We start from the raw sequence: 12,455 nt of genomic DNA on the forward strand, positions 1-12,455 counted from the left end.
CCCAAACATTATGTTTCATCATCTTCTTCTTCGAATACTGAGCCATCTTCGAAGAAATTGATGTGGAAAACATCATGCGGTGCAAATTGATTCCATGTATTTGATTTTAGCAACAGTTTCTTTAGAATTGATGCATCATTTTTATTCCCATGATATGATCCGCAAATATTTACTACATAACCGTCCATATAACCAATCATCAATGATTTTTTGACAATATTTCGTTTCCAGGCGATGCTAAAAATGGCTATTTTTTAACACCTTCCTTTCATTTATAGTTCTAACTGTAATAAATCCAAATAACCTTAGAATCTCAAAACAAAATCCCAAAACAAAATTTATTTTACTACTTTCTTCGTTACATCTTTCAAAAGCAATAAAATATTAACTATTATTACATTAATTTTTAAATAGATATTGTATTTACTACTTGTAGCCTACACTAGTCATTTACTCCCTCTTATTCATATCCTGTGATGGTTCGTATACCCAGCTTCGTACATCCAAGATGAACAAAAAATATTGAAAGATCTACCTAATTCAGTCTATTCGTGAGAATTAATTCGTCATGATACACGTCATCAATTCGAGAAATCTCACGAAAGATACCCTTCCTTAGGTCTGCTATTAATACAGGCAACGAAAGACCTATGCGTCATACGACGTTTAAGATTAAGAATTCCTCCCACGTTAATTTTCTTGCTTTCCGGTACTAATAGCCAGTATCAATTTTAGCTTGAACTAATATCTGCAAGAATTGGTGTGTGCTTTTACAGCTGAGATTACACTTGCACTCTGACGAGATGTTTTAAAATCTCGACAGTATCTAAATTTCGTACCATTTTCATCTTCCAAAGCGTTATGTAAAAATCGCCGTGCAATCGTTATCCATTGTCCACATGCAGTTGATTACTTAAGACAGCGTCTACAACATATCGGCGACAGGTGAGTGAAGTTAAAAGTTTGTTTTAAAAGTTTAAAAGTTCTTCCTTGATTACTTTTTGTATCGAAAACTATTGTAGAATGTAGAAAGAATTTTATAGTTCATAGTGAATGAAAAGCGATTATTACAAATTTGTTTCGAGAAAACGATTCAAAATAGTGGATCAAAATACGTAATGATAATTATATATAAATGCGTATAAATGAGTCACTTCCTCTGAATTAGGCTTGTTTATACTATTTTCATAATTATGTATTCACTATCATGAGATTGTTACATGTCGTAATTATATATGTCGGATGATAATTTTATTTCCACTCCAGTACTCTTTATAAATGTCAACATATTGCACTTTCCTAGCATTTCTCTTAGTCTTGTTGAACGGAGAGATTTCGTCTTGATATTTGCGAGTATGTCAGTCAAGAAATTTCAATTTTATGATATTACCTTGTTCGTCCATTATTAGTATAAATACCCATCTGCACTCTATTTCTTTTTGCTCTTTTGTAAGGTCTGCTAGGTTCCTAGATAAATAAGGCATAACAAAAATTTTTCCAGTGCCCATTCACATTCCTGTCTACTAGCACTTGATGATGACTCAGCAATGGAACTAGATTCAGTTATGTCATTGATTGCGATTTTTTGCATATTATTCGAATCATGCTAATGGCATTCTCTGGTTGTTTTCCTCTTGAACATATTTCGTTTTTTCTTTTTTTTTGCCTCATAAATTCTATTTCGTCTTGTATACTTTCATCCTCCTCGATTCATAGTTCTCTTTGCTCCTCCTCCTTTGCGGAATCTTCTATAAACATTACCAGTCTAGTGATCATTATTTTTCCTGTTTCTCGATTCTGTAACCAGTAAGCTTTAGATTCTTCATAGCATTTAACGAAGCATAAGTTTTTTGTTTTAACATCTAATTTGTTTCTGAACTCACTAGGGATTAATACATGTGCATCGGAGATTATTACATTCTTAAGCATCTAATTTGTTTCTGAACTCACTAGGGATTAATACATGTGCATCGGAGATTATTACATTCTTAAAATCCTGTTTTTCTCCGTACTAGTATTCGTGTCATAAACTGATCTTTCTCTTGCACAAGATAGCCTGTTTTGTAAGTACGATTTTTCTTTTGACTAACCTTAATTCTTGTTAAGTCCTCTTCTACTCTAGTTTCAAGACCGTTTATGAGGTCTTGACTATTGTAAGACACTGGTAAACTACTTAATATCATCGTTATAAAGAGCTTTTGTACAGTAACTTCACCCACAGCTGCCAATTGATTATTTAATATGTTTTTTCATACGTTCCCCTTCCTCAAGCTTCAGATTAGAAAGTTTTTTCAAGAGTGAGAGTTATTTTCAGTAAACAATGACAATCTTTTATGGTATTCCTTAAAGTAATCCAATTTTTTCTTTTTTCTTTCTTTTTCTTTTTTGCTTGTCTTGTATTATACTTCGATTCTTTAATATCCCTGGGCCCATAACTTGTAGTTTGGATGTGGTTTTGTTTTTTCCTTTCCAATATTACATTGCAATATTGTTACTATTAAGAAGAGAAGAACAGGTACTTGCATTCATTCAATATTATATTTTATTAAGTTTATTAAATATTATGTTAAGCTATTGTATTTTTTTCACGTGTACATTGAATATGAAACGTTTCTAAAGTAATCGTATTTTGTCAAATTACAAATGACAGTCAAACCTGTCAAACTTCAATCTTTAATTCTACAATATCGACTCATAGAATTTTATCAGACAATTTATTCGAGTTAAACTTTTATTCATATTACAGTGACTAGAAAATTATTTAACGCATATTAAATCATATACGCTACAGAATTGACCACAGGCTACAAATAGCTATAAATATAATTAACTTTTGGCTACACATTCATATTATGCAGTTTATTCGTATATTTCTCATATATTATTACTTCCGAAGACAAAGCTAAAGAATATCAGTGGCAAGCCATATAGTGAATTCGTAGCATTAAAATGTAACGAATTTTAAGAGTCAATATTCTAAACGTGCTTGTACTTCTCCAAATGCTGTAGACCTATAACTAGCAAGTCATCGAAATTTTAATAAACATACAGAACCGGAAACATACAGGACTATATCTCACTAAATGTCAGTATTTGTAAAATAACTGTTAGTATTATCGGCACGTGGTATAAATAAAACATAAGTTCAAAAAATAGGTATAAAACGAATGGACAAAAATAAGAGAAAAATATTTACAAGAAGGCAAACAAGTGTTACAGTATACACGTATTTTTATCCGTCCTAACTTAACTAAAAAATTTCCAGTTGGACTTCGTTATTTTGTGGTCAAAAGTAAGATATAAAAAATTGTTTATTGTTAACACGATATGGTTCAAGAATAAATCGATAATATTTACCTTATCAGTATACTATCTGTAAAGATAAGAATGTTATCCACAAAACTGCATTGGCCCGAAATCTTTCGCCTCTTAGATTATTAGTCTTTCATAGTCTTTGATTTCTTTCTGGCTTATACAAATTTTACAGTATATACTTACAAGACTTAGTTGCATGAATCACAGTTATAGTTAACAAGATTCGGTAAGACATCAGATCTTATTTATTTCTTAATTACAATAATTTTTTATAATTTTAATTTCTTTAAATTTTGAAATAAATATCTGGTAAATATAATAATTGAAAAGTTAACTGAAATACAGTAAAATTTCTATTAATACCGAAATATAACTGATGTTTCTTCAACAAGCCACTAATTGTCTTTATAATAAATTTCATATCTCATTCAAGTATGATATAAAGCTCTAAATATTATTATTGAATATTATATTACAAAATTCTAAGTAAATTAAATTGAAGTGATAGCAGATATATTAAAACTGCGTGAAATTTAACAAATTTATTTCGTTAAGGTATTAAATATGTTTCCATTAATTTCAGAAACATGGTTGTCCCATGGACCTTAAGGGTCGTTATTTGCTTGCTTTATTGTCAGGCGTCTTCCGCTAATCTCAGACTTGTACAAACAGTATTTAGACATGGGCACAGGACGCCTTCAAAAATGTATTATCCCAAGGACCCTTATGTCAATTATACTTATGAACCAGAAGGATTAGGAGGTCTAACAAACGTATGTCATCTTTTTCACAATCATTATTATACGCAAATCTTGAAATATTGTAAAGTCAAAGAGTTCTTTAGAAAAGTTGCACCAAAATTGCGTTTCGAAATATTCAAGGTTGAAATTTTTATCAAACAATAGTGAGTAAAACAATGATGATGAAAATGAATAAACCTACCTTACAAAGAGATTTACAGATGCTTTTAATTTTTTCTTTTTAAAATAAAATTTTTACTTTTAAAATGCCTCCGACTGTAAAAATTCGTTAAGACCGAATGACAAAATTTTCATAATGTAAATTTATGTTCAAATATTAACCTCTTCGAATCTTCCGGTTGACAAAAAATAAATTACATTTCGTTCATATCGATAAACTGTAAAAAATGTTAATTTGTCTAGACTGGTAAAATGCACATGTACAAACTTGGACAGTATCTTCGAGAAAGGTACGATCACTTTCTTGATCGAACTTACACGCACCACGATGTTGTCTTCCGTGCCGATGAAATAGAAAGAGTCATAATAAGTGCACAACTTGTATCAGCTGGACTGTATCCGCCAACCAAAGAGCAAAGGTCGTTAAATCGAATTTTAATTGCGATTTACATATGTTTGAATAGAATCGCGATATGTAAAGATACAATAAACTTTACAGGTGGAATCCTGATTTAAATTGGCAACCTATACCTGTATGGACAAAGCCACAATCAGCCGATTGCCTGTACAATGGCCAGTTTAATCCAAAATTTTATAAACTGAGAAATATCGCAGAAACTACGGACGCGGAAATAGTACAGTTTAAGAAACATAACAGTAACGTCTACAGGTATTTGTCCGAACAAACAGGTGGCAATATTACGCAAGTGAATGCGTTCAAGTTGCGTCAGTACTTATTCGCGCAGGTAAATGATATTTCAATTTCGTTGTAGATATCACAAAATAATTTTTAATTAATTTTCAAATAAATACTTTTATTTTTATACTGAATGCATATATGTATCTATGTACAAAATTAATAAGTATCGATTACTTTTTATAAATAATTTCATATTGACTTAGTTAATTCAAATTGTGATTAAAATAAAAGAAAAAGAAGGTACCAGTAAAATAATATTTTGCTAATGTAGAACAATAAAATAATTTTGCCTATAGATCGGAGATATTTTTTTAAATTTACTTGAAAGACGCAGACATTAATAATTTAATGTTTGTAGAAAGAAATTGGTTTAAAATTACCGGAATGGACGAAAGCAGTTTTTCCAGGAGTATTAGATGACTTAGCTATATTTGATATTTACATTCGAACTTCCAGTATGGAATTAAAGCAATTATCAGGTGGTAAGTTTGAAATTTTTAAATCTGCATTATCGACTATTTCTATTATTAACTTTTCTTATTTTTTCACAAAATATTTTTAACGGTGTTATATTCAATATTTTTTAACATCATTTCAATTATTTATTTTTATCATTAATTATCTTATAAAAAATTGCTTTGCTCAATAGGAGTTTGGATTCGCGAATGGTTAAACCACGTTGATAACTATTTGAATAAAAGTGATTCAAGAAAAGCATTTATGTATGCAGCACATGAACTGAATATTGGTCCTATACTTGAAGTACTTGATAATTTCGATAATGAAATTCCTTTCTATGGTAGTTGCATTATGTTTGAATTACACGAAGTGAATGACAATTATTATGTACAGGTAATAATATAATTACATATGCAAATATTTCTTAATAAACCATTTTTCTATTTTCAACGAATTTTCAGAATTAAATTTTTCAAATTCTTAAGATTGCTAATAACATTTCTTGAATTTGTTTATGATTTCTTTATTCTATTATTGTTATTTATAGGTTCTTTATAAAAATGAAGATAATATTCGAATTCTCAAATTTCCTTACTGTGGTGAAAAGCTGTGCCCATTAGATGTGTTCAGAAAATTCCTAGCACCCGTGACACCTACAAATCTGAATGAACTATGCGAATCAACATAAAGAAGATCATTAATAAGATAAGAAAATTAATGTAAATAAATACTAATTAAATTGGTAAATTCGTAATAAATTAATTAAAAAATGCCTATTATATTTCATTATTCATTTATGGGAATGCAGTTTAATAATAAATAAGACTGAAACAATATTATTTCTTAAACAAATATTTTAAATATTAATACAAATTTGTTTACACAGTATGGAGTAAACTTAACAATGTGTGTACTTTTCCGATTCAATTTTAGTCGTTTGTTTATTTTATTGAGGCAAATGAAGAAAGTTTATTTTTTCAGGACAAAAACATTTACATGTTTATAACGTAGCTTATCAATTTGCATCAACAACTATTCTTTTAACGAATATAGAATTTTCTGAACCAGCCATCTATTCTTTGGTATTATACATTCTGATTATTGCCCGTGTGGACAATATGCATTCTTTTCTTCGTGCTTTTGCGATATTAAAATCTCTTTACCATTTTCAAGTTATTTGTAAAGTTACCGACAGAGAGCCGAAACTAATTTTATATAATGTATTCTGAAAAGTGCAGTGAATTCAAACAAAGTATTCTATATTTAGAAGGAAAAGTAATATTGAAAATAAATCTCATATACATATGAGATTTATATTAATTTATACTATACCTTATTATAAGAGTTGGATTACGCAGAATTTCTACTATCCACGTGAAATGATAAATAGATTTCTGAAATAATGTTCACGCAACATTATATAACATTGCTATAGTTTCCATGAAATGGTTTTTCTTTGCTGATCCAATTTCTGTTCCTATTTCTTCCTATTCCTTAAAATGTTCTAGCTTGTTCATCATATGGCTGGTTGTTTTTGAGTCCAAAAACCATTGTTTCGTTCCATTGTTCACTGTCAAGAAGCACACTTTCCTCTTTCCTTCTTGATCTCATTTGCTTCCCTTTATATTTAAAAAAAAACAGTCTTTCTCCAAATGATTAGACACCTTACAGGTCTCACTTGAAGAGTACATTTCTCAACCATCATCTTTTCTTCATGATCATAGAAATTTTTCTGATTTTTACCCTAATCATCCACAACTGAAATATTTCTTGCTTTGTTACCAATTTTGTTTATTCAAGATGCACTTGAAAGATGTATGCAGGAGTTACATTTAAAATACCTCATCTCTTGAACTTTGCAAGCTACACAATATTTTCATGATCTTGCTTCCATGACAATCACGTGAGTTGTGAGATTATCTATTCTCCTTTTTCCTTTCTAAGTTAATTCCCAAACAGTTGAAAATACACGATCTGGCAATGTCAACAATATTTCAGTAATAATACATTACTTATTATATTTAACGTCCTAATGCATGAAATTTGAAAACATATCTGTGAGCCATGCAATGTGGGTTACTATATCATGTTTTGCTGTTTTGTAACCTTCCCATAAATATTGCTTAATTTTACTCATATCCAATGACATGACATACAGGTTGGAACATCAAGAAATAATACCTCCCTTCCGAAAAAAGTAAATTGCACAGCACGTTGTGACATCCACAGACACTTCCGCACTATTTTTCGAAAACGCAAGAACGGAACCGAAAAAAAAAATATTCAATTCTACTAAAGAACATTCTCCTCTACAAGGATATATAGAACAAACCAAATCAAAAAGCCTAATTTCGGAAATAGAAGCCAAAAAACTCATTTGCGCAGCACCATTTCACAACCACTGACACATTCGGCACTACTTTTCGAAACCAACACGCCCGAAACAGAAAAAAAATATCCAATCCCGTTCAGGAAGAATTCCCTCTACGCGAACATATAGAATAAATCTAATCAGAAAGCCTAATTTCGAAGATAGAAACCAAAAAAGTAAACTGCGCTACACGATCTGACAGCCATTGACACATTCGGCACTATTTTCCGAAAACGCATGAACGAAACGCAAGAAAAATATCCAATCCCGTTAAAGAACATTCTCCTCTACAAGAATACATAGAACAAACCAAATAAAAAAGCATAATTTCGGAAATAGAAGCCAAAAAAGACAATTGCGCAGCACCATTTCACAGCCACTGACACTTTCGGCACTATTTCTCGAAAACGCACGCTCGAAACCGAAAAAAAATATCCAATCCCGTTATGGGAAAAATCACACTACGCGAATCAGTGGAAAAATCTGATCCAAAAAGCCTAATTCAAAAACTAGAAACCAAAAAAGTATATTGCGCAGCACGAACTGAAAGCCACTGACACTTCCGGCACTATTTCTCGAAAAAGCACGCTCGAAACCGGAAAAAAATATCCAATCCCGTTATGGGAAAAATAACTCTACGCGAATCAGTGGAAAAATCTGAGGCAAAAAGCCTAATTCAAAAACTAGAAACCAAAAAAGTATATTGCGCAGCACGAACTGAAAGTCACTGACACTTCCGGCACTATTTCTCGAAAACGCACGCTCGAAACCGAAAAAAAATATCCAATCCCGTTAAGGGAAAAATAACTCTACGCGAATCAGTGGAAAAATCCGATTCAAAGAGCCTAATTCAAAAACTAGAAGCCAAAACAGTATATTGCGCAGCACGAACTGAGAGCCACTGACACTTTCGGCACTATTTCTCGAAAACGCACGCTCGAAACCGAAAAAAAATATCCAATGCCGTTAAGGGAAAAATCACACTACGCGAATCAGTGGAAAAATCTGAGGCAAAAAGCCTAATTCAAAAACTAGAAACCAAAAAAGAGTATATTGCGCAGCACGAACTGACTGCCACTAACACTTCCGGCACTATTTCTCGAAAACGCACGCTTGAAACCGAAAAAAAATATCCAATCCCGTTATGGGAAAAATAACTCTACGCGAAACAGTGGAAAAATCCGATTCAAAGTGTCTAATTCAAAAACTAGAAGCCAAAAAAGTATATTGCGCAGCACGAACTGGCAGCCACTCACACTTCTGGCACTATTTCTCGAAAACGCACGCTCGGAACAGAAAAAAAATATCCAATCCCGTTATGGGAAAAATCACTCTATGCGAATCAGTGGAAAAATCGGATCCAAAAAGCCTAATTCAAAAACTAAAAACCAAAAAAGTATATTGCGCAGCACAAACTGAGAGCCACTGACACTTCCGACAGTATTTCTCGAAAACGCATGCTCGAAACCGACAAAAAGTATCCAATCCCGTTATGGGGAAAATCACTCTACGCGAATCAGTGGAAAAATCCGATCCAAAAAGCCTAATTCAAAAACTAGAAGCCAAAAAAGTATATTGCGCAGCACGAACTGACAGCCACTGACACTTCTGGCAGTATTTCTCGAAAACGCACGCTCGAAACCGAAAAAAAATATCCAATCCCGTTAAGGGAAAAATCACTCTATGCGAATCAGTGGAAATATCCGATCCAAAAAGCCTAATTCAAAAACTAAAAACCAAAAAAGTATATTGCGCAGCACGAACTGACAGCCACTGACACTTCTGTCAGTATTTCTCGAAAACGCACGCTCGAAACCGAAAAAAAATATCCAATCCCGTTAAGGAAGAAATTACTGTACGCTATTATACCGAAAAAATCTAACCGAAAAGCCTAATTTCAGAAATATAGGCGAATAAAGTATACTGTGTAGAACGATTTCACAGGCACTTGTTTTTCCGTTACTTTGTTTCATATATGCACCTTCAATCGTAATATAATTGCCCTACTGGTTAGAGAACAGCCTATTCTAGGCAGTAGTAACGAAATATTCTAATCCACAATTAAAATTTAGAATGAAAAGAGATAATACATAACTATGTTGCAATCGACCGTCAAGATCGAAGAAAAATTGAAAAAACTATTTGAAAAACTGCCTATTCGGAGTAATCTTGATCAAATATTCTAAAGATCAGTCGAAATCTATAATCTTCTACAGCGGGTAGTAACGGCCAATGCGGTAGTATTATAGGATTCCGCACTCATACCACTTCATTTCCCACATGTATCGCTATTTACACTATGTAACATCACTTTTTTTTCACATGTAGTATATTACCACCGAAGAAATGTTCACAGTTAGTAATCTTGAACTTCGTAAAATAATTATAACGTCAATGAGCAATATCACTACTTCACGAAACGTTTTGAAATTTAATGTTTCACTTTGACGCGTGAGAGTTTTCCACCATTTGTTACCGGTATGCCTCCTTGCCGCCAACTGGAAGTTGACTGCAACCGGATACGCTAGGTATTCTTGTAGCGGGAAAATGTTGCATCTTTGAAATAGTTATGTGATAAAGTATCGATGTAAAATATCAAACGATGTTTCTTATACTTATTAATATCGCTGTAGCAAATATAAATATATTTCTGTTATGAAAAATTCCAAATTTCTATAATTAATTCATGAACTTGAATTATTAATTATTCCATTATACTAAATGGATCTACAATAGTTCAAACACTCTATGCAATAGTCACTAATAATGATTTAAATAACAACGAATTCATATCCAGTATTATATTAAGAAGCTCACTAAGGCTGTTCTTTTACGATGCAATTTTAAAAGTTGACGAATTAATTATGGACGAACATGAAATCACAGATGAAGATGAGTGATTTTGTTCTTGGTAAAAAGAAAATGAAACTGCAATGTTTATATGCTTAAGTACTTTTTATTCACTTTGAAAGTTTCACATATACGCGTTAATTATTAACGAGATAATAAACAATGACATATAGACATTAGAATCTGAGTAGATGTCCATAGCATGAACTGTTGCGAGAAAAAGGTATTTCGTAATACATATCGCATAGTAATTATCATTGTAATGACCACATATGAATGTAACAATATTTATAGACATATACACACTACTGCAAATGATTCTATTCAAATACATGAGTTATTCTAATAATTTTAGATATTGGTTTATCTTGCATCTATTTCTCTTATCATGCATCTCCTCGATTTTCTCTCGTGCTAAACCTCATAAGGAGTTCTTCATTCCTTATTTGTTTTCCTTTACATCTTTATCATCTTCAACATCATTTATTTTACAAATTTCAACTTTCTTCGGTTCCTTTTTTGCATCTTTCAATTTATTTTTTATCCTTTCCTTCATCGCACTGAAAATATAAATATAAGACAGTCAATAAAAATTCCTACTTTCTATAACATAGTTATAATGTAAACAATAAACTAACTCTCTTTCTTTATAACTTCTAATTCTTCCTGAGTTTTTACTTCGTCGTCACTTTCCTAATCGCTACTGCGGTCTTCCTTCCTTTTTTTAATTGCAAGTCCAGCTGGTTCAACAGCTGGCTGTGAGCTTAATTTTGGATCAGTTAAATGATCATGAGCTGATTTGCCTTTACCAGTAAACTTTTTAATTACTAATAATATTACAGATTCTTCTTCATCTTCCTCTGCTTCCTCACCAAATGATAAAAGATTGAAATCTATGTAACAAAATTTTTCATTGTAAAGAATAATACTATCAGGGCTAAATTCTGCAAACATATATGATTTTTATTTTACTGCTGCTACTTTAGTTTTCGAATTGTCCTTTACATCTTCATTTTCCTGTACTAATCTCCTTGGTGGAATATCAGAAAATGGATTATTCAATATTATAATTTTTATCAATCTCAGAGGATAAACTGGTCTATCATTCTACAAAAAAGAGGAAATATTACATTTATATCAATTCTTGATATATATTCTTGCAAATATTAAATTTATCTCATCTACAAGTTCTTCTTCAAGTTTAAGCATATTATATATAGTTCGTCCAGTAACTTTACCAAAGATTGAATGTTTATTCTGTAAATCTGGTATAGAACTAAGAGTAAAGAATAACTGGGATCCATTGTCATCTTTTCCAGCATTAGCCATAGCAATTAAACCTCGTCGACAAAAACGTAATCCTGTATAAAATTTGTCCTAAAACATACATATTCAATAATTATTTTTGAATAAAAATGGAATTCATTTTATTTCTAAATATACTTTAAATGGTTCTCCATATATTTTACCACCTGCTCCTGTATCTGTGAAGTCACCACCTTGTATTATGAATCCTTCGATAATACTATGAAATATAGTGTCATCCTAATAACCTTCCATAATTGTATGAAATTTCTACATGCCTTTAGACCTTGGTTTGCCCATAAGTCTAACTCAATATCACCAACAGTTGTCTTCATTATAACCTAGTTATAACAAATTTAATAGTTTTATTACTGTAAAATACTTTTAAAGTCAAATTTATTAAAATTTATTATTTATTATTGTAATTCAAATTAGAAATTACTTACTATATTAATATAACAAAAAAAAAATCCTTAGTCAATAATATTTCATATTAAATCTTTAATCATTTACAAATCAGGCAACCAAATGGTTC

At 31.2% G+C, this 12,455-nt stretch overlaps 1 protein-coding gene across 1 annotated transcript; it reads left to right on the top strand.

The window, feature by feature from the left end:
• The first annotated feature begins 757 nt into the window (after nucleotides 1-757).
• LOC108549710 (venom acid phosphatase Acph-1) lies at nucleotides 758-6,082 on the top strand. Its single transcript, XM_017903196.1, has 7 exons — nucleotides 758-945; nucleotides 3,899-4,088; nucleotides 4,479-4,654; nucleotides 4,735-4,981; nucleotides 5,294-5,417; nucleotides 5,585-5,787; nucleotides 5,942-6,082. Exons 2-7 carry the CDS (start codon nucleotides 3,903-3,905, stop codon nucleotides 6,080-6,082), a joined length of 1,077 nt encoding a protein of 358 aa, XP_017758685.1. The 5' UTR covers nucleotides 758-945; nucleotides 3,899-3,902.
• The last annotated feature ends 6,373 nt before the right edge of the window (nucleotides 6,083-12,455 follow it).

Source organism: Eufriesea mexicana, unplaced genomic scaffold (genome assembly GCF_001483705.2).
Source record: "Eufriesea mexicana isolate 0111107269 unplaced genomic scaffold, ASM148370v2 scaffold2217, whole genome shotgun sequence".
Taxonomy (NCBI): domain Eukaryota; kingdom Metazoa; phylum Arthropoda; class Insecta; order Hymenoptera; family Apidae; genus Eufriesea; species Eufriesea mexicana.

Excerpts from the sequence above, each read along its gene's own strand:
- LOC108549710 (XM_017903196.1), top strand. The coding sequence starts at position 3,903 with ATGGTTGTCCCATGGACCTTAAGGGTCGTTATTTGCTTGCTTTATTGT. Across the intron at positions 4,089-4,478 it reads GATTAGGAGGTCTAACAAAC|ACTGGTAAAATGCACATGTA; the intron begins GTATGTCATCTT and ends TAATTTGTCTAG. Across the intron at positions 5,788-5,941 it reads ATGACAATTATTATGTACAG|GTTCTTTATAAAAATGAAGA; the intron begins GTAATAATATAA and ends TGTTATTTATAG.